This window comes from Desarmillaria tabescens (genome assembly GCF_030435595.1).
Source record: "Desarmillaria tabescens strain CCBAS 213 chromosome Unknown EV420scaffold_35, whole genome shotgun sequence".
Taxonomy (NCBI): Eukaryota; Fungi; Basidiomycota; class Agaricomycetes; order Agaricales; family Physalacriaceae; genus Desarmillaria; species Desarmillaria tabescens.
In genome coordinates this window covers 262,459-289,256 of record NW_026848334.1, presented here as the reverse complement: position 1 = coordinate 289,256, position 26,798 = coordinate 262,459, and the positions used below count along the sequence as shown (strand labels likewise).

The following is a 26,798-nucleotide window of genomic DNA, read 5'->3' as shown; positions in this document are numbered from 1 at the left end:
AATAATATGGACCAAAAAAATCTTCATTCAGGGACCTATACATAGCCATGCATTGTGATGAACCAATGAATCTGCCTTACGAGGCACGGCACCACATCATGAGGGAATCTCAGACAAGTATCAAGTAGAAGAAACAGAAAGGAAAGGGGACCCATAAACACATATCAGGCATAGGTATACTACTTGCTTAGATGTAGGACGTATACACCGTTATCTTGATACTCTCCACATAATTGGCCCAGCCGGGCATTCCCACTCTCGGGTAAACAGAGATCGTATCCCCCGGTTTGATTTTGGCCATCCATTCCTTGATGGAAGATAGGGCATCCTGATAGTCCCACACATTGACATGAGTCCGAATCTGTTTATCAGCATGGACATTATCCTGAATTCGCATGAACATGCTAGGGCTGGACTCTACCCCGGCTTCAAACCAAGTATATGAACCAGAATATAAGCCTCCGGCATGCTCTGTGTGCCATCCTGTTCGGACAATCAGTCTCTGAGAAGTTACAACAGTTTGTGAGGTCTCGCACCTTGCTCACCATGGGATAATGTCGTGAAGACGATGCATCGAACCGGGTTCTCTGGGCTACCCGCAATCGGTGTTGTAGAGATATAAGGTTTACGAGGGGAGCCGTCCCAGATGTCGACAGGCTCATGTCGTTCAACAGAATTCACAATCCACAATTCGGCAAAATCAAGGATAGCCCGGACGATATGCTGTTTTGGTGAAGAAAGCCGTTTTTCCAAGAGGCGCACTATTTTCTCGATATCCTGCTGCGACTTGGGGCCACCTCCAGACAGTGTCATCGGATACTGTCGCATCTCTGGGTACCATGGCTCTCCAACTGCCCACCCCAGGTCCTCAAAATTCTGAGGTAAGCATTGATCAAATGAAGCACCCTTTTCAAACAGATATCGGACAATTTCCGAAGACTGTTGGTTCAGAGCGAGATCAAGGGGAGTCTTCCCCTTAGAACAAGGACTGATATCGCAGCCTGCATCGATGAGGACTTTGACACTGTCAATACGGCCATATCTAACGGCCACATGCAAGGCGGTATTGCCACTGATACTGGACCTAGTATTCACATCGACTCCGTGATCGAGTAAAACTTTAAGAATGTCTACGCGACCGTGATCAGCGGCTCCAATGATGATGTCGCAATGGCCGTCCTCTGGTTCATGTTCCGGGAACGACTGGGGCCAAGGCTCAGGGGGAAATACAGTGTCCGAGCCGCAATCCAAAAGTTGCTTAACCACTTCAACGTGTCCATACTTGGTGGCAAGGAAGATGGGTGACACAACTTCATAATTGCAATCATGATGCCGAGCACAAGTATTCACGTCGACCTGAAATTCTTGTAAAAGAATTTTCACGGTGTCTAGCTTGCCGGTAGAAATGCTAATCATCAAGGGTGTTCCAAAGTAGAATAACGGGCGCTCTTTGAACTGGGGAAGTTTGTGTAGGAGGTCCCGTACCAACGACGCTGGCCCCTCAGACACGAGAGGATAGACCATATAATCCAGCTCTTCAATGGAGGTGGTATTTGACAGGTCTCGCCATGGATGGTTTTGCAGAAGTCCTTCGTCAGTCGCTACCCAAGATGGCCCAGCGCAATGACGCGGACGGACGAAACTGCCAATGTCTTCACATAGATCGTATCTCTGCGCTCTATATTCTCTGAAATATTTCATACTCTCTCTGCCGAAATAGAAAATTTTTCTTTCAAAATAATAATCGTCGTTGTCATCAAGGCTCTGCCACACCAACTTGGAGGAACCGTCCTTCGTGGCACCTCTCAGGTCTGTGCCAAAATAGGAGACTTGTCTGCGCGAACGCTGAGCGAGTTGGTTCTTCTCCGAGTCATTGAAGAGGGTAATGAGCTTGTTAAAGTCAGGAGGCTCATCCGACTCAGGGCCTGTTTCATACGTTTTGAGAATGTGCACATCCCAGTTTGAAACGACGTAGACAAGGAAAGGATGTTGTTCCAAGCGCTCGAGAAATTGTTGCTCTGTTGTACATGGCCCATTCTGGAAATCCTCATAGTGAAGATACGCCAAAATGAGGCTAGTGGTATGTCGGCGCAGGAATGAGAATGATGGAATATGGAAGTTTGAATGATGCGCTGTTCGTTTAAGATGGTCTGAAAATAAAAAATCCTAGCGAGAACAATCAGCCTGATGTCTATCGCAGTGATGACATTCCGCACCTGCACAGAGGCATGGGATAATACCAGAATATCCGTCTTGACGTCGTAGCGGATCAGGCTTGAGCACATCTCCAAAAGATGTTCACCGCTCAAAGGCTTCAGGTCCGTGTTCGGTGAGCCTCTTCCTGTTTCTACCATGACAGCCTCCATGAGTTCCGTAAGACGCAGCTGTCGATGCGATCCCACCAACCACCAAAGCATACGCTGGACTATTTGCACGGCTCCCTGGCCCTCTCCTTCGACGCTTTGAAGGATCCTTTCATACATCGAATTTAAGTCGGTAGGAAGATTTCGGAGTATATTATCGATGTCCTTTTCGAATTTCGCTTTTGCTAAGGATTCCAGTTGACAGTCGACCAGGCGGAACCTACTGAAAGTCAATAACTTTCAGAAAGCAGGGGTGATAGCACTTACATGCCCTTGGACTTCTCCAGAAGAGTCGATGTGATGCGTGTACGAACCGATTCATGAAAATGCGTAAGCGAGAGATAAGAAGTGTTCATCTTGTCCTCGATGAATCTCTGTATATCATCCTGAACTTTCTGAGTTTCGTCCACGAGAGAGATAGTTGGGGCACCGCTCAGAACATCCAAGATGTCCTGCTCCCCTCTGCTAGTCACAAAGATGGAAAATTTGGAACTTGCAGACGCCAGGTCATGAATTGCCGCTATATATTCTCTCCGATTTTCCTGCACGCACTCATCAAGAGCATCGAGGACGACGAAGATGCGCTTCCAAGGCGCACTCGCGTTTTTCAGCAACTGAATAAGATAATTGACAGATTTGGGCGGATCTGCATGGTACTGATGCATGGACGTCTCCAACTCGCCGAAGTCCTTGACAAAGTCCTCTGGTTTGTAGCGCTCGAGAATCTGCGCAAGTAGTGTGCGCAGCAATACGACTATATCGGTGCTTCGCACATCCTGGAAGTCTGCGAAAGCAAACAAAACAATCTCTTCGTGGGTGACATGATCCTTCAAATGGTCGATGGTAAAAGATCTGTATCGCGAGTGAATGGGATGCAAAGCAGTTGCAAATAGAAACCTTACGCAAGAACCGTTTTGCCATTGCCCGCTGAAGAACTCCGAGTCAGGATACATAGCGTGATAGGACACGATAATGAAAAGACTCACGTATACCATTCAGCCACAGAAATGTAGAACCAGACGAATACCACGAGACAAATCGGCCATGCTCACGCAACCATTCGCATGTTTCGGACTGGCGCCGTTCGCGCACTTTTCGCAGTTTCGCCTCGGAATTTAGAGGCTCCAGCCATTTCACCACCTTCTGGAGACGTTCGGCTACGAGATTTTTTGATCAGAGCGTGCGCGCTAGAAGTGGTTTGTGAGATTACTTAGTTCCTTGGATGCCTTCCTTAGTTCCTCGGCTGCCTTCTTGGTATCAGCTTCCTGCTGGCGCTTCTTCATATCGTCAATATCTTTCCTGAAAAGCATTACAAATTAGCAAGTAGCAAATGAACGAAAGAACACCTACTTTATTGTGACCAGCAGAGGCTGCAAAAGTCCAGAATTTTGCTTTAGATCATCGCGAAGTGCCTTGATTTTCTTCTCGCCTGACCACACCCACTTGGCACGTCTCTTGATGTTAAACTTGAACTTTGGGTCACCGTACACTTTCAAAGTGGCATCCAACTTATCCAAAGTAGTCACGTAATTCTCCACCGACGTGGACAGTTTCACCTTCTCCTTGTCCTCCACTCTGCTACCATATTCCTGCAGCTCCTCTAACCTGGTACGTGCTACTTTGAGTTCCTCCATCAGCTCCGAGCACGCCTTTGGCGCGTTCTTGATTCCTTGGAATAAGTCGTAGCCTTGGATGCATCGCTCGATGAGGTCCGGAATACCCGTTAGGAGGGAGAGGGGATCCATTGTTCGGAAAAAAGCGTAGCAGTGCGAATGTGGTGGGAGGAGACAAAAGGCGCTACACTGTATATCTGTCACCATCGGTTGCCGCATGTATGGGAAAGTGACTAGGAAGCGGGGATGATGGAAGCTTCATATCTGATACCGGGGACCCCATCACAGTGAGTAGCACATACAGCTACCGGTCTGGCAAAAACTCGCAGAAGCGCTTACGAGTAGTACTATAAGTGGACAGCAAACCTGAGTTGATTCTTAGGTCCAAAGCGTCCACGGATGAATGCGTCGTTGAAGATAGAGGTTGCCAATAAAACGATGGCTCGGTGGCACTAGGACTGGGTCATGCGTAGGTATGATTGTATCAATGTGTGTCTCTGGTATGTTTCTTAATATCACCTCCCGGACGACGTAACTGCCGTCCATCATACGACCGCGTGCATGACTCCAAGCCCTCCCCCCTGCCCTAGACACAGCTAGAGATAGAGGCATACTATCTTGCCCACAATATAGGTCAAATTTCTGGCCAAAGTAAAGGGATGAATGAACATAGTGAAGACGTCGATAAGGCAATGTTGTTACAAGTCTGCGAACGAACCAACAGCGGATATTCAATCTCGTTTGGATGAATCCTTTTCCACCCCCTTGGCGTCGAAACACACATCATCGATCATCGGGAGAACTGTGTGGTCATGTGGAATCCTACAAATTGGGCCGGACGATTGCATAGCAGGGTCCAGCATACATTCACCGTGTCATTCCTTATCCAAAAGTTCCTCGAACAGAGCGCATGTTTTGGTAATCCATCCCTACAGGCCAGGGTCCCGTGGCATTCTCCGATAGTGCTCTCCAGGTGAACGTGCTCGGATCGGCGAGGCTTCAATGAAGATAATGGGATACCACAGTGGAATGAATGAAGATTTGGTCGATTGTAATTGCATTGCAGAGGCTAGCATCTATGATGTGAGGAAATACTACGCGAACCAGTAGTCGCTGTTGAGCCGAGAGCGGGTTGGGGAAGCTTATAATGGAAGTTCGTTGTCTCTCGAGGTCGTAGGTGAACCGATCGATCTCCCCAATCGACTCTCCATCCATAATCCAAGACCCACAACCTGTATAACCAGTTAGTCTGAGGGGATGCGGATGATATGAGGACACACCTTCTGGAGCAGTCACTAACAGCTTTGTACAATAGCAGCGCCTTCGCATGAAGATATAGCTTAAGAACCGGATGGTGAATAGCTTGGTAGTTTGGAGCACCAAAGGTGATAGCTTGAGAAAAATGTCGGAATTTTGGGCAAGAGTCTCTGAAAAGGTACAAAAAAGTCGCCGAGTGCGCAACCCTAACCCTAAGTGAAGTAAGGTTAGGTTTACATTCAGGGTCTGAGAGGGGGCATACCGTATATTAAGCAGGCCCAACCTTCCCCAGGCTCTCATATCTTTCCCTCATTCACCGATCTCACTCTTCCCCGCCTCCTTCCCCCTGCATCTGCACCAAGTAAACCAACGACTCTCTATTCATCCGTAAGCCTTTCTTCTGCTATTTGTTCCACGGATGACGGTACCATGCGACGAGGATGACAACGCAGCAGGGTACAGTCACCAAACTTGCATTTATCACCATCGACGGCGTTCTACGCCCCGTCGAGCACGCCTCTCGTTATTCCTGTCGATGTCGACGAGCAACTGACCCCGACAATCCATGTTTGCCGGCATTATACACCTAGTACCGACGCATCATATACGGGATCCGTACACGAATGTCACGCTGTCCCCGCCGCCTGCCCTGAGAAAACCGCGCCATCGTCACATCCCATTGCCATCCCAAACAGAGAGCGGTAACCCGATAGTGTTACATTCACTGTTACGGCCAAGCCATGGAGAAATGTTGATGGAGCTCGTATTTGCTGCTCAGAGTCTATCGGGGTACGCGGTCTTGGTCATGAGGGCTGCATGAATGAGGCAGCAACCAACCCACCTCTTCCGTCACTGGTCATCGTCCACCCAAAGCTTCCATAGACAGTAGTCATCCAGAGGTCGGGCGACCAAGAGTGGGTTACAGTTGCCGGCTTTGTCGAGATGTTATGGTATGCTCTGCAGATACCCGTTCCCCTGCAGGCATCGTTATCGTTGTTACTCTTCAAAAATCAGGATGATGCGCCTGTTGACAGACATAGAAAGATGCAGGGCTGCGAAGAGAGAGAAGTGGTTCAGCAATCTAGAGAGGGGAGAGATGCGGTTTATGGGGCTCGGCGCCATTGGAGACGACATCTGGGAACTGCTTGTTGAATAGGGCGCGAAGGCCGCGCCTATGTAGATGTTTGTGTAACCGCTAGCGCGCGAAGGGCGGTGGCCGTGGACATTGAGCTCAGCTGTAGCAGGCAGACTAGGGTTAGGGTCACAACTCTGGGTTGAATAAAAAAACCTACTCGTCCCAATCGTGGTCCCGTCACCGTGGCAGTATCTTTCGCCATCAGTATGCTTAACAGCCATGTTGGTACTGAAGGTCCAAACGTTAAGCGCTAAGGTGCGATGGTGGAGATACCCATGAAAGATGCCTCGAAGCGAATGTGACCGTGTATGGGGACGAAAAGAAAACGACTCTGAAATGTGTAGTGGAACCGGCGCTTGCTCAGGAAGACAACATTGTTCCGGCGGATGGCACCGCAGGGATCGCGGAGAGAATAAGCGACAGTCGGTTGAGGAAGGATACCATCCGGGGAAAAAAAACGTAACATAGGGTATGACGCTGTTACAGTGAATAGATAAATGAACACTGACTTCGCTATACAGCCTTGAAAGTCACGTACCCGTTTCTGATTTCGCCTGATATTTCCCCTTCCACTATTATATCTTCCTTTGACTGCCGCATTGTTGAATCGATCTTGCGTCTCCGAGATCACCAGTAGCCACTTCGTCTTACACTAGAATGCCTGTCAGATATATAAATGTTCACGGAAAGAGTACTGACGCTATTTTGGCTGCCTGACTTAGGACATTAATTTGGACGTAGTGGGCCAATCCTATTCCTCAGGCCTCGGTATTGTCAAATGCAGAGTCGAAATTCGCGCCTATCTCGAGTCGTAAATTGCATGATTATTACAGTGCCGGGTAACCAGTTCGACCGTGACCTAGCTGTACCAAACGAATGATGAGAGATTATTAGTGTGCCGAAACGAATTGCTCGCAGAACACCGGTTTCCTTCAGCCATTTGTAGAGCTCCGCGTCAATATGGTGTGTCGTGGCCCTCCATACTGCTCTATTGTTCCGCCGTTACCAGTGCCTTATCCTGAAGATGGTCTGTCAAAGAGTAATTCTGCAAAAAATTAGCTATGAGCGTACCAATGGCTTGTAGTATGTTGTACCTGGCAAAGCGAAACGGGAGGCCAGGCAGTGATGGTCGGTGCCGAGAGGCTGATCCGTATGCGGACTTTGAAGTCTTCTACCGGCATTATCGGCAACAACAGAACCGCCTCCCAGTGGACTTCGGTCTTTCCCTAGACCTGAGATACGATTCACTGTACATCACGCTTCGAATCTTGAACAGCAAGGTAGGAGGCATACCTACTGTTTAGTCGCAATATTATACTGCCTCATTCCCTGCCCGAAGGTCCGTTACGCAGTATTTCATATATGGTATAAGTATTGAAAGTAGATTCAGCGAAGATCAACAAAAGCAATCTACAAAACGAAGTATCATCGTTCAACCGGGCCGCAAGCGGACGTGTTATGAACGCGATCTAAAGCTCCGTGGAATTTATACGAAAGTCCAGGGTATGTTAGCGTCCAAAGATGCCGCCAGAAACGCGAAGTGTTGGGAGAGAAGGGAAAGGAGCCCGTCCATCTACTACCTCTCGAAGATGTAGATACCATTCAAAACCTATTTTCCATACTCAGCACACGGACCAATATCAGAAGAAAATGAACCCTCACCCAAGCGGCGGCATCGCCGAATTCCGAACCCTGCGACAATACATAGCTTCGAGCGTCGGAGAAACCAGTGACGTCCTGACAACATTTTTCTTGACCGCCAGCTTGATCAACGTCCCAAACACCGGTCGTAAAGAATCCTATAATATGAATTAGTATACTGGACGCCCATTACACTTAACAAAAACTCACCGCCCAGGTTGGTATTGATGATAAGCATCAAATCCTTAAAGTGGTCAGACGTATTACAGGTCGAGGAGTCAACTTGGAGGGTAGGATTACCCCAAGAGCTTGGAGTCGGTAGGCCGTAGTTGACGTCTACGTCAAAGTGTAAAGCCCACATAGTAACGGCCGAAGAAAAAAACTCGACATACCCACTGGACCATGGTCGGTGTTCCACCACCACATCTTGATACCATCCGTAGTGAGCTCGAGTGCATAACTGGCTCCATTGACATCGTTCGCGGCTTTACCGAAACTGGTCTTGCTGTTGACAGAAACACCGCAAGACTGGTAGTTCGCATTCGCATTGCAGTTGGTACCGCCCTCCGAAGGATCGACGTTCAGCTTCGCCCCGTTGACGTTGTTCGCATCCATCCAGCAGCCATCACCACTGTGAACGGACATCGTGTTTTGAGTATACGAGTTCACGCCCTCGACCAAGTCGATCTCGCCTAGAGAACGAAGGATTCATAAAAGCGAGCAAGTGAAAAAGGCGGATGCTTACCAGTTTCAGGCCAGGTTCCGCCACCCGTGAACTATAGCAATGATGAGTATCAAAAACACAGAGAATGGACAGAGCGTACCCAAATAGCGGGCCAAACGCCACACATACTAGGCATCTGGTGAACGTCGATGATGAACAACAGGTTCTGTGACGGGTTGAACGTCTCCTTCGACGACATTCGAACAGCATTTCGCAGAGCCACGTCTTCCGCCTGGTCAACGCCAATCCGAACCTTCCCATTAGACTGGGTATACACCAGCCCACTGCTCTTCCCGTCGACATAGTTAGCGACGCCCTGGTTGTCAGATGCCTTTTCGTCACTACAAGCGCACGTCAGAAATGATCAGCAATCCGAGGAGCCGAGGGCGCACAAGTTGAAATAATCAATAAGGTCATCTCCCGTGAGATACTTGTACATCTTCCATCCGTCACTCGACGTTCCGTCTCGTTTATGTTGGTGTCGGTGACTGAAGCTGTGAGATGACCCGCTCAGCCCTGCATACGCAGCGCCAACCAGCGAGAAGGCAGCGAATGCAGAAGTAACGCGCATCGCGAAGAAGTCCGCAGATCAACGAGTGTAGTGAAAAAATGAGTGTAGGGCGCAGAGCCAGGAAGGTGAAAGGGATATCGTGGGTTGAAAGGAAGGGTTGCTCCCCGATCGCAAGCCTTATGTACACCAAGATCGGTTGCGGGGGGTTGTTTGGATTTTCTAATACCCTAGTTAAGAAGTGACCTGTCAAAAAACGCTCCACAATCACGAAATACTAACCATTTGGGTCGAGCGTCGAGGCTGGTTCGTAACATTCAAGTTTCGGGGGGACTCGCCTGGACGACCGCCATAACAGCCGAAAGGTTGAGCAATTTGCAAAGAGCACGGCATTATTCTGGACCCGAAGCTAGAAGACGAGTTGGCCAAGCTTTACTACGTACGAAGAATGTTCTGCTGGAGCACGTCTTCTCGCTGATCCCATAATGATGATCGTGCACGAAATGAACGAGTGGGAGGACATCGGTGCGCAGTCAGAGGCTTTGATATCACGTCATAGTAGGTCCTTGGGTATCGCATAAGCATTGCTTACGCGCCACTGGAATGATCATTAATGTTGCCAATGGCCAGTGCACACCGCATCGAAACGTCGCGAACGTCGTTGCGATGGCAATTGACAGCTTAAGCGCTCAATGTCATGAGGTACATTCACACACTTCTGACAAAAGCTCCGCATGCCTGGTATTACGAGGCTAACAATGTAAACACACGGTACGACGTGAGAATGCCGGAATGTATCATTCTGTCACACCCGTTGAGCACAAGATAAAAAATGTATCTGCAAAGACGAACGAACCTATAAAGCAAAGCGCCAGCCCACATGCTTATCACGCCCACCATCCTTCTCGGCCCAATATACTCTCCATCCACATCTCCCGAGTTTTCTCCTTCGAGAAGGCCCGTTCCTCCATTCTATCTTCACGCAGAATGAACTTCGTACGCGTGTTATCATCGCACGACGTCACCAACTCCCTGAACACCTTCACCATCTTTTTATCAGCCACCTCTGCTCGTGGAATGATAGGACCAAGCTGCACGATAACACAACGAAGGGTCTGCGGCAACACGGCTGAATCGCTTTCCAAACCCATCTGCAACTCCTCAGCAAACGCCGGAGCGCTGGAGACGCCGGATATTCGTAGATGTGTCAAGGAAGGAAATAGCACATCAAAGCCCACATCTAGAAGCCCGAGTGGGTTCCTGTTACCGACAAAGTGGACGCGACGAAGCTGAGGCATCTTCGCCGCTAAAGGGTACGAGTAAAACCCACTTATCGTGAGATCGCGAAGTCTGGGAAATGAGACGCGATATACACTGGCGATGAGCGACGTTGATACGGGACTATTGGACATGTACAAGGACAATGTTTCGAGGGCACATGATGTAATTTGCAACAGTGAGATATAGTCCGAGGGATTTTGAGGCGTTTGAGATATGAAGAGATGTCGAACGTTATGTGTAGGAGGCAGTAGAGGTAGTTCCCGATTCAGACGTGTGAACTGTGGGGCGGAAGAGAGGGATATCGAAGTGAAGCGTAAAGGTAGCGAGATATCGTGAAAATACTTCGAGACTTGACGTAGGACAGGAAAAGTCTGCCCTCCGTCGCTGCAGGCTAGCTGGCATATCAGGAATACGAGCTCGTTGGGACAGGAGAGGAGTGACATGGATGTTGTAGGCAAAGCGAGGGCAAAGGGATATTCCCGATTCCGAGGAAAATGCAAATATTGCCTCGAAATTGCGCGACCGGTCACGTGCATCGGATTCGCAATATGGTGACAGATGAGTCTTGCCGGCCCTGATATTGCGCATGTAGATAGCAAAATTAGCGCACGCTGATCCTCCTTCGACGATGAATGAATGAGTGCCTCGTATCTGCAACAAACCATTATTTAGATTCCGTGAGCGGGAAAGGCGGGCCGGTAGAAAACGTACAGAAATTCGAGAAGAAACGGGAAGAGAGATGGGGCTGCGTAGAACCCATGTCGAGGGCATGCCAAGATACCGCAAGGGGAGACGCGCAAGCTTCGGAACACGACGCGTGTCACGGCAAGGAGGATGCGTAAGCCAGGAAGTCGCGGAAGAGGCAGGCAGAAGCCATAAAAGACCTAAACATAGGATGATCAGACAGTATATAAAGCCAGTAGTCGAGAGCGAATAAAACTCGGAGAAAGCTTTACCGCCTTACCTGTCCATTTTCCAAACACCGTTATATGCTCTCAGGTACTCAATGCGGGGAACCTAGACACCCATATGCATCCGCCGGAGAGGTTGTTGATTACGCCCATGATTTAGCGTTTGACGTTTGACAACGAAACATATATCTTTGATTCCTTACGCGTACACGTTGTAGTCCAATGTTAACGATGTCTAGGATTCGGGAGGGGTGCACGTCGAAGCACAGTTGACAGATAATAGCTATCTTCGCTAATGCTATTCTAATAAAAGAAAAGGTGATATGAATTGGCACGATGCAGATCAGAAAGGAGACGTACCCCAGTGTTCCCCTCGAACTTCCTTCTAAATCTCAAGGCAGCGTAGAGCGCAAGACAACTCCAAAATCCCAAGTGTAACTAGAGCGCTGAAAATAAAACATGCTATGAATCTATTCTCGGCCTGAAGGACGATAAGATTTCCGCGGGATTCAGTCACATCATGGTGGTGAGAAAGACTTTGGATTGGTGGACCATAGGGCTGATAGAAGAGTAGGTAGGAACGTGGCTCTGGGCCGTGACAATGGGCTATTTTTGGCTCCCAACGATCTTTCTCCTTTGATTCCTACAAAAAGGTGTCTGGAACTATTGTGCCAAAATCTCCCACAAGTCCGTTCCTCTGTCTAAATTCCTTCCATTTTACAAATTCGTAACTGATTCTGGTCTTGATTTAAGATGCTCGCCTACGCTAGAGGAGAGTCCGGCGGCGGCGTCTTGAGTGCCGCTGAAAACGAATATTACCGAAGTTTGAATACCACCACCGGAGCCATGGTGGAAGCTCCTACTGAACAAATGGCTTAACACAATGTGACAACTGTCTTTCGCCTGCATTGGCTACTTGTAGAGCGGTCTGTTTCTCTTCTTCAATCCTCTCGCTTTTTCTAATGTATGCTTGTAGTAACGGCTAGCAGATGGCTATTCATCAAGCCCTACGGTCGCGTCCCAGATATTAAAATGGTGCCTATGGTGTTTGTTCGGCGCCACACCACAATACCTGTGCCCAGAGCCTTTGGAAGTTTCCGATACCGGGCTCGAGATTTTCTCGTCATGACAAGGACGCCAGAGCATAGCTTGGAACTCTGGGAATGGAGGGACTTGGAAGATGGAACAAGATCCGCTCTGCTCGTCCAACTCCGCGATTATGTCCTCCAGCTGCGAAGTATCCCTCGTCCTGTCGGATCATCAACGGCGATTTGTTCTGTTCTTGGTGGGCTTGTCTACGATTTACGGCTCTGTACTGATGGTCCTTACGGTCCATACGTCGCGAGGATCAAATGAATCTCCAGCTCCGCTTAGGTGTTCGTCTAGAGTGTAGTCGACCTGAGGTCATAGAATCACATCGGCGTCGCCATCCTATTCTCTTATATCGCACCCCAGGAATATCATGGTTGATGGAGATAGAGTGACGGGGATAATTGATTGGGAGTCGGCAGGATGGTATCCCGCCCATTGGGAGTACTTGACGGCAATGTTTGGCCATGATTTTGAGCCTTGGGAAAGGGATATCCTGAAGATCATCCACACCGTAAATGTAGAAATTTAGGACATCCTGACTATAGTACCTATACCTAACTTTTCGGAAAGTGAATGAGACTTGCTGAAATTTCGTCCGATATCAAAAGTTCCAAGACGGCGTGAAATTTATCTCAAATCAAAGAAAGCAGGAATGGATCACGAGATTCCGGTGTTCGAACCGAAGCTAATTGTTTCCAGCTACCCTGAATCAATGCCGAAAGCATCTGTTTCGGTACATACTTCGGCAAGACCAGTACTGAAAATGTGAGTGCTACCGAAATCCCGTCTGGAATACTTTATTTCGGTATCCGTGTTAGGCAAAGCCGAAACTAAGGTTTGGGGCGTCCTGGGCCGGAACGGGGTCATGAATCCTAATTTGGGTATACTGGATGTCGGCACGGGAATCAAAGGTCTGGGCATGCATTCCGGGCCCCCGCAAACCTTAGGTTTACCATCTGCCGAAACTTTGCCCTGAACGGAGGCTTTCGTCACTAGTTCAGGGAATTCCTGAATCTTTGCTTTCAGAGCTCGATTACGGCAGCCTGGATTGAAATTCGATATCTTACATTCCGGGGATGATTCAATGCCTTCTTGAACCTTTGGTATGGCTACCAGTATCAGTAAGTCCTGTTTTTCACATGAAATCTTAGGTATAGGCAAGTAAATCCGACTCTCTCAAATTTCCGCATTCCCGGAGTGATCCCTCCGTTCGAGTTTGAAATCAGTCGACCAAGGGTATAGTTGGGGTATTGCAAAGTGGAAAGCACTTGATATTTAACATGCGGGTTTCGGTTTTCTTATATCCGCCAACCGGTACTTTACCGAGGGTATATGGAAGTCCGGGACAATTAGACGATTAGAAGTTACATCGTCATGAGACTTATCTCTCTCGCATCACATATTTCTCTCGCTATCTTGATAAGCAATCTCCTGGGACGGGACAATAAGATTTGGAATGAGATTTGTATAAGCATCTTTAGCACCTCCGTCCTTGTTGCTCATTGTTGCCAGGCGTGCTGTAAGTGTCCCGGCTGATCTAGACAGAATTTCTTACAAACCCACTATAGATGGCTGTTCACTTAGGCGTTGCTCTACATTACGTCCAGAACGACATAGTCAATCCTCATCCATACTTTCATTGGGTACTCGTAGCCACTGAAGCCATGTCCTGGCTTTCCCCATTCTCCCCGACCCACACATTCGAGATCATCCGTAACACTGATACCAAAAGGCGCTGGGAAACAAGGTTCAGAGCGTCCAACCTGGGTAACTCGACATCCTTGGCTGGTATCGTGGAGTTTGCGCAGACCGATCTGGACATGGACTCCATCAGGAGGGTGATCGAGACCCACCCTGCGATGGACGAAGGGTGGAGAATTCAGGGACCAACTGGGTGGTCTTGCGCAACTTGGGTCTTGCATGTCATGCTCACCTTGGAAGAGATGGCGATATTTGATCTTCCGGAAAACCTCACGCCGGATATGCTGTATGATAGCATTTTGGGAGAGGGCTATAGAATCATCATGGGGAAGCTGCCAAGTAAACCCACACCTGTCGTCCAGCTTAGTGCTCACTCGTTGGTGAGGATCCGGCTTTGAATTGTGTATAATTGCTGTCGCTGACAATTGAATCCCAGTGAATCACGCAGGGTGCTCTCTTGATATTAGATAGCCATGATGATGGGTTAGCATCACCATTTCTTTGGAGTAGGGGAGCGAGAATTCTCCGGTTGAGACGCTGAGAATACCTGTGCTCAATTGTGGGTCTAGAGCCAAGTTGAGATTATAATACACATTGATACAACATTTTCGGTGAAACCGAGTATAAGAATTATGATTCTGCTTCCGTACTTCCATCGGGCCCGTAGTGGACCACACTTTGCTTGACGGAGACTTGCACGGGATGGGCGAACGATGTGCCCTATAATACTGGACTTTCAGCAAGTATTTAGGGAGATGAAGTCAAATGGCTCACGGGGTTAAGGATGTTCACGCGTCGCGGGTTTCTCGCGTTGAACACGTCGAGGTCCACGACGCCATCAGAGGTGGAGCGATCTCGGCTGTTCCGAAGTTCGTACCGGGTGATGAGGGTTGCTAGGAGGGAGCTTGAGTACACTGGTGAGAGTGTGAGTCTTGGGTTGAAGGTTTGGCGTTTGGTACGCACGTTTAGATATGACGAAGTATAGGCCTAGGAAGACGAGGTTGTTGTTCATCGTAAGCCACTGGAATCGGGCAGGAAGTCAGCATGAAAAGAGACATGATATGAGTTATTTCTGGGCTTACGCAGATCATCGATGCGATGGTGGCAGCGCTGATAACAATGAGCGTCAGAGTCCTTAGATGCAAGGATGGATCACATACCACGTAACGGCACCACATTCTAATGTGTATAGAATGAGTGAGTCTATTATATGGTCGAAGCTGTCGCCGAACGTTAAAACTCATAGGCCGACAGGAAGTATTCTCTTACCTCAATGAAACTTTGCGGTTGGTGTGGAGTAATTTTAGTAGTGAGCCGGTAATGAGGATATCCACAGCGGATGAGAGTGCGAGTCCGGCGGAGAATACCCACTGAGTGTGTGCCAGTGAATGAGAGAGGGAGAGAAGATGAAAGGGATTTGTCGTACGCCAAATTTATTCCTGAATCCAGAATATGTTCCAATGGATAGCCTGGAGAGTAAGGATGATTAGTCCAGGAGAGGGCTGATAAGTGATGGAAAACATGCATTGCTCCAGCGGTGACTGAGATGGCTGTTTGAGCTGTTTGAGCGGAGAAAATTGGAAGGACACGCACCACAAGCACAGGCTGTAGGAATCGGAATGAGATTGGTGCAGAGGAAAGATCTTCAAAGGACATACTTAGCCGGAGGAAAGCGAGAATGACCTAGGAGATGCAAAGATGTTAGAAGCCCATCTTCATAAACGATTAACGGTTTATAATTACAATCAATGCTGCAAGTATCCAGTTGTTTCTGCTTACTGTAGGAGCTGGCTGAGTCTTGGTATATTACGAATTGGAAAGATGCGCACGCCGATATATTCGCTCAGCGAAGAACCTATGCAAGTGAGAATCCGATTCCGAACCGTATTGGACGGGACATACAGATGGACAAATATGGTAGAGATGGCCTTTTGTCGGTAACATCAGGACAGTCACCGTAAGATCTGAGGTACGACGTACTGTAAGGATGATTGTAACCTTTGACGGCGGAATGAGTTGGTGCTAAGTGTCGCAGGTGAGAGGCCTACCGATATCGCTCTAGGGCAAAGTCAGGAAGGGCGATAATAGAAGGGAACAAGAACATACGGGGGGATTTGGTCTATCCAAGCTGTGTTGCCAAAGTGAACGATCAAATAGTTCCATATCCCGGCCCAAACAGTCCCGCTGTGAGCGACGTCGAGGAGCCTTACATTGCTGTGTGAGCTCACATGTAGGTTTGCGAGTAGAGGGGACCGACCATAGAATAGTAACCTGTACAGTAGCGTTGCAGACACGATGAATTTGATGAAAACAAGGAAGCCCTCACCAGAGCTTTGATGCGGGGTTTGTCCTGGGGGAAGAGTTTGAAGTAAAGGAGAGACTGGACGGACAACATGCCGGTAAGACTGTTGGACTCACTGGGTGAGAGATGAGACATCGGGGAAGAAAGTACTTACACCGCAGAAAACAAACCACCAAGAAGCAGAGAGCCTATGGTATACGAGAGATTGACCATGATGAGCGGAAGCAAGGCAACAGCAGTGCACAACAGCTCGTGTGATACAGCTCATATATAATTCGGACCTAGGGTAATAGGAGTACGGACGTTAATACAAAGCAGGATACGATCGATGATCGACCGTCGTAGAGGCGTAACCACAATTACAAGCCACAGTCCGAAACATCGGTTACAAATACCAATTTTCTGAGCGTCCCTGCCCTTCTCTGACAGTGAAGTGATGAATAACGCCTCTTGCGAAGGAGGGATACCCGTAAGTACAAACTCGGGTGCACGTTTTTGGTCCCATGTTTATGTCCCCTGACCGTTTGTAGGCCGTCTTCCAGGGGGGACTTGGCGCCGCTGAGAAATTGAAGTTTCGAACCTCGATCACAGGCTGGAGCCTGCTGCACGGGATCTAATAGATATCTGATTTTGGATTAAAATGCTGTCATTATTTGCGCGCCCTGTGGAAAAAATGTGGAATGACCAACCTTTGAAACTTTTTGGTGTATAGATGAACCAGATCCAGCACCTGTTAAGCCCGCTAAAGCACAGATGTAATAGCTGTTAAAAACGTTTTTTAACAGCTATAACAACTGCAAGGGAGAGGGATATCTACGGTACTTGAATAATTATTGAATAAAGCTGTCCTGCGTGCTCGTAATTATCAAGTCCTCTGGCATGTTTTATCAGCAGGTACGCATGACATAACTGAGCATGCGGACATCATTCCCCCCGAGCATGCGCTCACCGAATTACCTCCGTCATCAGCCGCCCATCAAATTTGCTGTGCCGAGCCTTCTGTTCATCACCCCGCACGATGAGCTCAACCATATAGTGTATATACCTCAAATTTCAGCCCAAAATAATAGAAAAATGCGTAATATATAGATTAATTTTGTCCATTATGTTTTTTGACCTAAATAACATCAAGTGGCCTCATGAGATAGGGAAAACTATCAGAAATACGTGGTAAAAAGAGTAATAGGGGGATAGAGGAGACATACCTGGTATTTTACATTTCTAGTGGTTGGGGCGGGTACTCCTGTTAAATAACAGATGATATACATTGTATAATCATGTGTACAAAACTCCATGGCTATCCGAAATTTATTGAAGGAGATATGAGCAGATCATTCTGCAAAACAGGAGGAGCACATCCCCAATTTCGATGTTCCAGTCATCCTATGGTCCTGGGATTATCAGAATCGGATTCCTTGACCCAAAAAACACTAGGAACATCTATCATCCATGGGGGTCATTTTACCCAGATAACATATACAGGCATATGTAGCTATAAGACAAAATGTAAGAACCTCTTGTACTTCGGAGTTTTGACATATTACCCCCATGGATGATAGATGTTCCTAGTGTTTTTTGGGTCAAGGAATCCGATTCTGATAATCCCAGGACCATAGGATGACTGGAACATCGAAATTGGGGATGTGCTCCTCCTGTTTTGCAGAATGATCTGCTCATATCTCCTTCAATAAATTTCGGATAGCCATGGAGTTTTGTACACATGATTATACAATGTATATCATCTGTTATTTAACAGGAGTACCCGCCCCAACCACTAGAAATGTAAAATACCAGGTATGTCTCCTCTATCCCCCTATTACTCTTTTTACCACGTATTTCTGATAGTTTTCCCTATCTCATGAGGCCACTTGATGTTATTTAGGTCAAAAAACATAATGGACAAAATTAATCTATATATTACGCATTTTTCTATTATTTTGGGCTGAAATTTGAGGTATATACACTATATGGTTGAGCTCATCGTGCGGGGTGATGAACAGAAGGCTCGGCACAGCAAATTTGATGGGCGGCTGATGACGGAGGTAATTCGGTGAGCGCATGCTCGGGGGGAATGATGTCCGCATGCTCAGTTATGTCATGCGTACCTGCTGATAAAACATGCCAGAGGACTTGATAATTACGAGCACGCAGGACAGCTTTATTCAATAATTATTCAAGTACCGTAGATATCCCTCTCCCTTGCAGTTGTTATAGCTGTTAAAAAACGTTTTTAACAGCTATTACATCTGTGCTTTAGCGGGCTTAACAGGTGAGATCCAGATACCGGACCTGCGGACTGTGAATCGGAGTTCAAAAAACGCGACTTATCACAGTGTGACGGTACGCGCCTCTCCCGATGACGACCAGGACAGTGAGCCCGACAGATTACAATCCTCGACCCACGAAGCGTCAGCGTCGCGACAGCATATCACAGGGCGCCACTGCTGTCGACGGCAATGACCTTGCTCCCTTGAAGGCGATCGCCATGGCTCCTAAGCCGTCATGTCTCACACCATTACCCCCCTCTCTCCTACTCATTTCGCTTCCAGGCATTCTGATACATCCACCGACGCATCGGTATCATGCCCAATCTCTATGCCTTTCTCTTCTTGCTCTTCGAAGGTGTTTGAACCTACCGAATTTGACTCCAGAGGTGGAATGCAGAGCATGGACTGCTATGGTGGAGGTTGGTATGCTTGTAATAGCCGGGGGCTTCAGTCAAAATGATGACCATTTGTGGGCAAAAGCCATCGAAATTGAGGTATGTGATATGTTTCTTGGTGTCGAACTAGGCTGACGGTTTGGGTATTAGGTGGAGAAGGCTGCGAATAAAGCAGTGAGTACTATGTTGTATATCTATTTCGTGTACTGAATTGTATGCTTGTAGCTAAATATCGCACAAAAAGTGAGTTTCCTTCTCGGATAATGTCATTATTTGACTGAACGCATGACGCCAGCACCCGACCCTTCGACTGTATCGTCCCCATGTAACTTGCTTAACAGCACGACTGCTGCACTGGCAACGCAAGTCCAAATTCGCCCTCACTCTCCTTCGACGTCTGCTCAATTCGTTCTTACCCTCTGATCCACCCCATGCGATTTACGCCGCTCATCTTACCCTCATCTCACATCTTACAACATCGAACTCGTCTTCCTCGATATCTAGTCCGAAAGAGACGAAGGCACCCCTATCTGCTATACAAGCCCTGGCAGACCTCGCCGACAACAACAGGCACTCTAGCGTCAAACTATATGCTCTCGTCCTGAAGCTGAGGACGCTGGTGTCGTCAAATCTGTGGGAGAGCGTCGACGATGCCCTACGCTCGGCAGAGGAGGCTCTGGGAATAGATTGTCTTTCGGTGCAGGGCTCAGCTGTCGCAGAAAAGCAGGTCCTCAACTCGATATCCAACACACCTCGGTCGCAGGAAGGAACTATAGCCGGTTCACCGAAACAACCTTCTACTCCTACTCCATCGATGCCAAAGTTCGCTGACAAACTGGCTGAAATCATGGCTATCCATACCTTGATTATCGGCGTCGTCTTCCACACTTTCGTCGGTAACTTTGCAAGAGCAAGTACGCGTCTAACCCTCCTTCATATGCTCATGGACTCCGGGGTCTTGATAACGTCAGGCAGCGGCGTCGTCGTCGAGATAACCTTTTCAAATCCACCGTCACCTCCTCTTCTCATTCAAACGACTCATCCGCGTGTCCTTTTCATTCTTGCCTATCTCGTCAGCGCCATCTCGAGGAAAGATCCCGTCGGCCGAAAACCCAAGCGAAAGATCTTTGCCGTCGAAGGTCTGGCGGTATGGGAGAAAGAGATGCGCAAGGAGCTTGTTGTTCCCCCCTGGGCTAGCGTTGATGATGTAGAGCAGATGAACCTGACGATGGCCCGGCTGAAGTGTGACTTGCTTTGCGAGCTTATCTCGGTTCATATCATGCGGTCTGAAATCCCGTTCGCTGAGAAGCATCTCGCTGCTTTGACGGCGCACGCTCGTACGAAGGGGCTGTTTGACGCTCTCGCCGCCCGCATCATGTTGCACCATGCACATCTTGCCCATACAAAGGGTGATATGCAGTTAGCTGGCAATTATTATCGAGCAGCGGCTTACCTTGCGGAGGATGGCCCCGCTAGAGACCATTACGTGTGGACGTCTGCCCGTGCCGGTGAAATCGCTTTGAGAATCGGTGTATGGGCTCGAGGTGAACAGGACGAAGATAGCTGGGAGGCTATCACGGAGGATGGATTGTCCGTCATCGACGACTGCCAAACTCAGGGTGGCACTCTGAGGAGTATAGGTACTCTTATCGAGGCGTGTCTGTCCTCGGAAATCCTCAAGGCCAAGTATGTTCTTATTCTAATACCTTTATCTTCGTGTACTGACCATTCTATGCTCTCAGGAATTTGCTCAGGTCGGCGATGGGTGGTACGACAGACTCGAAGGACAATCATTTACGTGCATTAACCTTGGCACTGCTCACGCCACATTTCATGCATACCGCTATGGAACACGCTATGACCATGCTAGTGACGTGCGAGCAGTTGGCGTCGGGAATGGGCGCAGGTTCTGTGAAGGGCGCCAAAAACACAACAGGAGCCGATACTGTCGGAAATGGTCCGCTAAGGTTATGGATTGCAGAGCGAAATTTGGGTTGGTCTTTCCTTCTGTTTCTTTCTTGGACTGTGTGACTAATCTGGACTACAGAGATCCACCGAAGAAGGGGTGATATGGCTCGAGCCGAAAAACAAGAAGCCGCTATCGAGGCGCTCAGGAATGTTGTTCATTACTAGTTTACTCATGCATTATAGACTTTCGATCATGCATTATTTATTACCGACACACTCATATGTATCATGTACTGTATTATCATCTTGCTCGCTTGCTATTGATACTGTTTTCTCTAGGTGTCATACATGACATCGCAATCTTGAAAGACCCTTCCTTACTTGGGAACATGAGCTACCACTATCAGCGATGAAGTAGAGTTAGTGACGCGTGACGGCTCAAGAAGACAGAATGCGACGTCAAATGTGAATATAAGCAAGTGAGCCTCCGTTTAGGATAATGGTTTTGACATTTAAGTTTTCGCGCTCAGTCGCGACAAGGAAACGTCGACCAAGCTAAACGCCACCAAGGTCCTTAACGACGAGGAATTTCAAATCTCAGGCCCCTCGATGCCTGAAGACTTCTCGCATTCAAGTTGCTGCGATGTAGAAAAGTGACAAAGCCCATTCTAGCTCTCTCTCTCAAGTAGGTTCTGGCCCCAAGTTCATAAAACCCTTCGGAAGTCAGCAGGTCCCGCAAAATCCTCATGATCACGATCATGAAATTCTAGGTGGCGTCTTCCCCTCTTGTCAAGAAAGTCATTCAGCGAGGTGCAGTTTCACATACTTATGGCAGCCCGCCCTAGTACTACCCTGAAAATGCCGTTGGATTTCATTCAATGGCTGCGGATACCCCGTGGGTCCTTTGGGGTATTCTTTGCCGACTCCGAACGCCTCAATCAGTCGGCTGCCCTGGAAATCGATGAGTGTCTTTGTATCATCCGCCCATCCATCCAATATTGAATATCCGAGCTTATGTTAACTGTAGACTGTAAGGCACCCTCATCGTCCCGTACAGACGCATTACCCGTTCACGGCGAAGCATAGCTCGTCTTCGTGGGCTCCAAAACACCGAAGAATTGCTTACAATGCTATGATGGCCAAATCACCGTGCATCCAGGGGCTCCAAGGTACGCTGATTCCCATCCGTCTAGGAAGAAGACCTACTGATGTTTAACTTTAGATCCCGTATTGTCCCTCGAGGACGAATCAGATATCGCCTAGAAGGTACGTCATGGTCCGACTCGGTGTTCTCGCATCGCGATTTAAAGGTGCATCAGTGATGGGTCCGTGTCACGAGCCGTCTTGCTAATCAATGGCTCGCACTTCAATTGGACTCTAGAAGATACTATCAACATACATGGGCTCTGACGAGAATACACCTACTCATGGCTCTGCGAATTCGAATCAAATGTAAATGGGATCGAAGACCGGAACATCTATACCCGCACAGGAACATTCGGGGTGACCGGTGAGGCTGCACATAAAATGACCCTGCAATCACGCAGGCAGTTTTCTTCTCAACCAACATCTACACTTCTTATGTTAACGGTGTGTGTCCGCGACCTGCTGTACGTCCACTGTGCAGAAACGATGTCGAGGTAGCTGATTTCATTTTCTTTTCATATTAGCATTTCCAAAACGTCTTCACCGACTCCGGCGGCTTCGCCGCAACCTATTATACCCCAGGAATTGATCGATATCATTATCGATAATTTGTATAACCATCCCCGCTCGCTGAGAGCCTGTGCTCTCGTTTCATCATCCTGGTCAGGGCGCAGCCAGCAAAACCTCTTCTCTCGAATCACCCTCGCTGGCCGACCATGGCCTGACCAACCAAAAGGCCGAACAGCGGCGGAGCTATTTCTACGCCTGATAGAATCGGCTCCTCATGTCCCGGGCTTCGTTCGGCACCTCGAAATCATCGAGGGTGATGTCTTCAAGTCCGACCGGTGGCTCGCCCGGTCGATACCAGTCCTTGATCACATTCTACCCGCGCTCACAAACCTGCGAACTCTCCATATCAACTTTAGCGGACTCCTATGGCGCCATATCCCAGGTATTCACACTTCGTTTCTGTCCGCTTCCAGGCTCCCGGACCTCCACAAAGTAACGATATCAAGCCTCACCAGCGTTCCCAGCTTAGACAAACTATTCACCTTGTTCCAGGGTTCGAATATCGCAGATATCAGCTTGGTGAACGTCACCACCTGTGCCCTGACCAACGGTTCACAGACATATACCCCAAAATCCCTTCGAATACCACTCGAAAACCTCTCCCTCTCTCTTGATGGCGACCAAGTCTGGGGACTTACGTCGTGGCTCGCTGATCCATCATGTATCTTGCAACTCTCCGGTTTACGGAAACTGCACGTCAACATATTATATTCACGGGAGATGAAAGCCGTTTCCAGATTACTGGAAACGCTGCACATGCCTTCCCTGGAGACAATAGAGATCCAATTGGAGGCCCTTGGTAAGCAAGCGTTGCTATTTTAACCCTCCCTATTCTTATCCATCCAAAAACCTCACAGATTCCACTGATTCCATCCACCCGGAAAACCTCCCTGATATCAGCCGTTTTCGGCACGTCCGTTTAACGCTGACACAAGAATGCCTTGGATGCGAGTCGGAGGAGTGGATATCAGCCTCACTTGCCGCTATCTGCTGGACACAGATACTGGAGAACTTCAGGGAGAACGTTATTGAGACTGTTACGCTTATGCTACCCAAGATCCACCCGGAGAAGTTTCCAGAAGCCGAACGGATGCATTGGATTGCTCTAGACGCGGCTCTGATGCGTGCTGACATGTCGCATTTGCGCGGGGTGTACCTCGAAGATGAGATCAGTCAAGAAATGGGGTATCGGAATGCGGTTATCAAGAACATACTTCCTAATCTCTATGGAAAAGGCCTTTTAGTATTCTAGGTGAAGACCCTCCTTTATTTTCCGACGGAATACCACTGATTGGTCTTCTCAACTTTGGAAAGGCATTACATACCATGGTCGGAATCTTTTCATCTCGGCTTTTCACAGCACTTGTATATCCTTATCTATAATACCGTTTAGATTTGCTCCGATCCAGGTGTCTTCGTACGTAGTTTGAGCAGCCATATTTATTCAATATACCGCGTCCGGCTGCTTCACACTTTCGCGCCCTCTATTACACATTCACAGCAGAGGCCGGGTCATTTTAGCTCGTAAAAATTGAAGCCTTTGTCAGTCCTGAAAGGGTCGTCCGTAAAACGGCATGAAAAATCCCCCTCCCCCTAATAGAACAATGGACTTAGGATAACTTTTCGTTTTACGACACTCAAACCGAGAATGTAAAAACTAAAGCTGGAAATCGAAACCTTTTAAAATCCCGGTTTAGGCCATCGAAAAAACACCAGCCTCTGCAATGATTGAATGGCGAGGCAAGCAATTAAGCCAAAATAAATCATCCATATCCACGGACTTGGCAACGTATTAACATTATACACACTTCACATAGAAAACAACTCCGTATGCAGCCCCACCCCACCCAACTCCCCACTCCTCGTCATCCCAAGCCTCGCAACGGCATTAGACGCCTCCCTTATTAAACTCTCAGGCCCACAGACACACACCCCAACGCCCCCACCCAGACCTACCCAACTTAACTTCTTCTCTTCCTCATCATCAGGCGGAGGAGGTGTAACCAAATCCCCAAGCACCTTCCCAAATCCAGGACGCTCAAAGATCACGTCCGAGTTGGGAATAGATGGTACTGCATCGGGGTTACACAGACACGTAACGTATATCGAGACGTGCACGTCTAGTGTCGAACCGGGACGCCCAGCGACGTTGGTGATATCCATGAGCATAGGTGCGAACCAATCGATCGAGCCTGATGACGACATAATAAGAAATAATGAATAAAAGAGTAGAATGAAGGACCCTACCAAAAGACCGTATACACCACACAAACTCGATCCTCTTAGTCCGCTCCCCACGAGGCCTCCCAAGCTTGACACACTTCCCAACGATATCATCAAGCAAACCAATCGTGAACGTCGCTCCGCTCCCCCCAGCGAACAACAGCACGCTCTCGTACTGTCCCAAATCAATACTACACCCTCCATAGGGTCCATCCAGCATAACCTGCACCGGAACGTCTGCCCCAGTAGTCCCAGCCTTGTCTTCATGCTCCAAGCACTTTGTCTTATTCTCCGCACTCTCATTGGCAGTGAACACATTAAGCGCCCTCGTCCAATCACCCGACACCCTCGCTCCCAGTATGATCCCAGGCGAGGAGATACACGAGACCCTACTAGGCGCCGAGAGGATAGTCAGCGGGTGAGACTCGAATACGCGTCCTGAGAAAAAGACCCGTAAGCAGATGTGCTGCCCTGCTTCCCAGCCGAAATCACAGTCTGGGATACGAATCTAAACCGGGGGAATGAGCTGGCTGGAGGACGACAAAGAAGAGATTAGCTACGTACGATGGTCATCTGGTTGTCAACAGCAGTGACAGTAGCATCCTTGATTCGATACCGGAACAGACGCATGAGCATATCCAGGCCATAAAACGCCAACGGAGGGAATATCCACGGAGACGCATACGTCGTATGGTAGCATATCGTGATGAAGAACGCCACGAACCCAAGGACACTACAATCACCAACGTTAACACCCACCTAGCCACAGAGAATAAAACTCACTGAACAACAAAAAAGATCTCATAACAAACCCTCCTCGCAGGCCTAACACTCGTCAGCACAATCACACACAGCACCCCAAGCGCAGCAATCCCGCTCGTCTCCTTCTGCTCCCCCAGAATCGTCAGGTTCCACTCCAAGTGGTTCCTAATCCAGAGCGACCCATGCACGACCGCACCGAGGAACATGAACCGCCCAGACCAGCGGTGCACGTAGTTGAGCTTCTCGTACCCGTGCCCGGGGCCCAGGAGCAACGAGAGCAAGGAATTCTTCGTGGCGAACAGAAAGACCACAGGTAACTGCGCGAGAGCGAGGAACCCGGCTCGGTTGGGGTTGTCTTTCAGTTGAGCGTCGACGATGATGCATACCAGCACGATGGCAAGGTAGGCAAGGATTACGAAGACTATATCGTCCATGTGAGACGGTCTCGCATATGTATACGTGTATAACACTCACTCTGTCCAACATTCAGTGCAAGGAACGGAGGTGTCCACAACGTGACGCTCCCAATGGTCCCGAAGATGCATTCTAGGTGCTTCTTTGCTGGTATCGAGCGGCGCGGTGTAGCCTGCTGGAGGGGCACATATATCCCTTTGGCGCTAAAGTCCTCGCTAACGCCTTGAAACCACAACCAAGTCCTTCTGTTGCGTATCGAGCGAACAAGGTAGGGCAAGGAGTACAGAATCGCAGCACCGACACATGACGCCCAGATAGCGGTGAACCTGCGCTGCCACTTCGGATCTTCTACGTATGAACTTGATACTTTGTCAGTCACAGAACGCGGAAGCGGTATAAAGGACGTACTTGTATTGCTGGAACTCTGTTGGGATCGTTGGGGCAGTTCCAGCGCTCATCTTAGGCGATGTTGAAGGGTAGTGCGTGAGAGACTACTCGATGAGTACGACCACATTCACGGAAAGAAACGTCCATCAATCCGACGCTCGCACCGCAGTGCAAAAAGTTTTTTCGTTCATATTGATC

The 26,798-nt window shown here is 48.5% G+C and overlaps 11 protein-coding genes across 11 annotated transcripts; 4 read left to right on the top strand and 7 right to left on the bottom strand.

Moving 5' to 3' along the window:
* Positions 1 to 2: 2 nt before the first annotated feature.
* Positions 3 to 4,417, bottom strand: EV420DRAFT_738406 (uncharacterized protein). Its single transcript, XM_060483276.1, has 8 exons — positions 3,714 to 4,417; positions 3,574 to 3,662; positions 3,350 to 3,520; positions 3,266 to 3,290; positions 2,631 to 3,215; positions 2,217 to 2,583; positions 537 to 2,166; positions 3 to 483 (listed from the first exon to the last, which is right to left on the bottom strand). Exons 1-8 carry the CDS (start codon positions 4,193 to 4,195, stop codon positions 188 to 190), a joined length of 3,645 nt encoding a protein of 1,214 aa, XP_060327402.1. The 5' UTR covers positions 4,196 to 4,417; the 3' UTR covers positions 3 to 187.
* Positions 4,418 to 4,992: 575 nt separating this feature from the next.
* Positions 4,993 to 5,665, bottom strand: EV420DRAFT_738416 (uncharacterized protein). The gene is made up of 3 exons (XM_060483277.1): positions 5,496 to 5,665; positions 5,257 to 5,445; positions 4,993 to 5,208 (listed from the first exon to the last, which is right to left on the bottom strand). The coding sequence occupies exons 1-3, from the start codon at positions 5,531 to 5,533 to the stop codon at positions 5,046 to 5,048; spliced, it is 390 nt and encodes a 129-aa protein (XP_060327401.1). The 5' UTR covers positions 5,534 to 5,665; the 3' UTR covers positions 4,993 to 5,045.
* A 216-nt stretch (positions 5,666 to 5,881) lies between these two features.
* Positions 5,882 to 7,171, bottom strand: EV420DRAFT_738480 (uncharacterized protein). The gene is made up of 4 exons (XM_060483278.1): positions 7,068 to 7,171; positions 6,907 to 7,020; positions 6,526 to 6,845; positions 5,882 to 6,468 (listed from the first exon to the last, which is right to left on the bottom strand). The coding sequence occupies exons 2-4, from the start codon at positions 6,966 to 6,968 to the stop codon at positions 6,230 to 6,232; spliced, it is 621 nt and encodes a 206-aa protein (XP_060327400.1). The 5' UTR covers positions 6,969 to 7,020; positions 7,068 to 7,171; the 3' UTR covers positions 5,882 to 6,229.
* Positions 7,172 to 7,955: 784 nt separating this feature from the next.
* EV420DRAFT_1562190 (glycoside hydrolase family 16 protein) lies at positions 7,956 to 9,773 on the bottom strand. The gene is made up of 7 exons (XM_060473888.1): positions 9,524 to 9,773; positions 9,126 to 9,471; positions 8,834 to 9,074; positions 8,755 to 8,785; positions 8,402 to 8,701; positions 8,220 to 8,345; positions 7,956 to 8,167 (listed from the first exon to the last, which is right to left on the bottom strand). The coding sequence occupies exons 2-7, from the start codon at positions 9,302 to 9,304 to the stop codon at positions 7,971 to 7,973; spliced, it is 1,074 nt and encodes a 357-aa protein (XP_060327399.1). The 5' UTR covers positions 9,305 to 9,471; positions 9,524 to 9,773; the 3' UTR covers positions 7,956 to 7,970.
* Positions 9,774 to 9,976: 203 nt separating this feature from the next.
* Positions 9,977 to 11,399, bottom strand: EV420DRAFT_738301 (uncharacterized protein). The gene is made up of 2 exons (XM_060483275.1): positions 11,234 to 11,399; positions 9,977 to 11,173 (listed from the first exon to the last, which is right to left on the bottom strand). The coding sequence occupies exon 2, from the start codon at positions 11,056 to 11,058 to the stop codon at positions 10,129 to 10,131; it is 930 nt and encodes a 309-aa protein (XP_060327398.1). The 5' UTR covers positions 11,059 to 11,173; positions 11,234 to 11,399; the 3' UTR covers positions 9,977 to 10,128.
* Positions 11,400 to 12,282: 883 nt separating this feature from the next.
* Positions 12,283 to 12,827, top strand: EV420DRAFT_738282 (uncharacterized protein). The gene has a single exon (XM_060483274.1). The coding sequence runs from the start codon at positions 12,400 to 12,402 to the stop codon at positions 12,787 to 12,789; it is 390 nt and encodes a 129-aa protein (XP_060327397.1). The 5' UTR covers positions 12,283 to 12,399; the 3' UTR covers positions 12,790 to 12,827.
* Positions 12,828 to 13,880: 1,053 nt separating this feature from the next.
* On the top strand, positions 13,881 to 14,728 carry EV420DRAFT_738193 (uncharacterized protein). The gene is made up of 3 exons (XM_060483273.1): positions 13,881 to 14,044; positions 14,094 to 14,606; positions 14,663 to 14,728. Exons 2-3 carry the CDS (start codon positions 14,094 to 14,096, stop codon positions 14,663 to 14,665), a joined length of 516 nt encoding a protein of 171 aa, XP_060327396.1. The 5' UTR covers positions 13,881 to 14,044; the 3' UTR covers positions 14,666 to 14,728.
* Positions 14,729 to 14,740: 12 nt separating this feature from the next.
* On the bottom strand, positions 14,741 to 16,927 carry EV420DRAFT_738167 (uncharacterized protein). The gene is made up of 19 exons (XM_060483272.1): positions 16,683 to 16,927; positions 16,553 to 16,631; positions 16,484 to 16,497; positions 16,333 to 16,431; positions 16,275 to 16,284; positions 16,207 to 16,224; positions 16,129 to 16,154; positions 16,056 to 16,081; positions 15,970 to 16,004; positions 15,885 to 15,909; positions 15,820 to 15,831; positions 15,752 to 15,767; positions 15,653 to 15,695; positions 15,496 to 15,596; positions 15,387 to 15,446; positions 15,309 to 15,336; positions 15,190 to 15,247; positions 15,001 to 15,140; positions 14,741 to 14,946 (listed from the first exon to the last, which is right to left on the bottom strand). Exons 1-19 carry the CDS (start codon positions 16,739 to 16,741, stop codon positions 14,857 to 14,859), a joined length of 939 nt encoding a protein of 312 aa, XP_060327395.1. The 5' UTR covers positions 16,742 to 16,927; the 3' UTR covers positions 14,741 to 14,856.
* Positions 16,928 to 18,662: 1,735 nt separating this feature from the next.
* EV420DRAFT_738131 (uncharacterized protein) lies at positions 18,663 to 21,498 on the top strand. The gene is made up of 6 exons (XM_060483271.1): positions 18,663 to 19,289; positions 19,341 to 19,364; positions 19,416 to 19,433; positions 19,486 to 20,876; positions 20,933 to 21,183; positions 21,238 to 21,498. Exons 1-6 carry the CDS (start codon positions 18,885 to 18,887, stop codon positions 21,321 to 21,323), a joined length of 2,175 nt encoding a protein of 724 aa, XP_060327394.1. The 5' UTR covers positions 18,663 to 18,884; the 3' UTR covers positions 21,324 to 21,498.
* A 1,127-nt stretch (positions 21,499 to 22,625) lies between these two features.
* On the top strand, positions 22,626 to 24,066 carry EV420DRAFT_1646441 (uncharacterized protein; the record flags this gene model as incomplete). The annotated part of the gene is made up of 3 exons (XM_060477917.1): positions 22,626 to 22,708; positions 22,769 to 23,613; positions 23,672 to 24,066. The coding sequence occupies 3 exons, from the start codon at positions 22,626 to 22,628 to the stop codon at positions 24,064 to 24,066; spliced, it is 1,323 nt and encodes a 440-aa protein (XP_060327393.1).
* Positions 24,067 to 24,531: 465 nt separating this feature from the next.
* Positions 24,532 to 26,770, bottom strand: EV420DRAFT_737991 (iron reductase). Its single transcript, XM_060483270.1, has 6 exons — positions 26,622 to 26,770; positions 26,274 to 26,572; positions 25,821 to 26,220; positions 25,602 to 25,770; positions 25,062 to 25,545; positions 24,532 to 25,006 (listed from the first exon to the last, which is right to left on the bottom strand). The coding sequence occupies exons 1-6, from the start codon at positions 26,669 to 26,671 to the stop codon at positions 24,624 to 24,626; spliced, it is 1,785 nt and encodes a 594-aa protein (XP_060327392.1). The 5' UTR covers positions 26,672 to 26,770; the 3' UTR covers positions 24,532 to 24,623.
* Between the last annotated feature and the right edge of the window lie 28 nt (positions 26,771 to 26,798).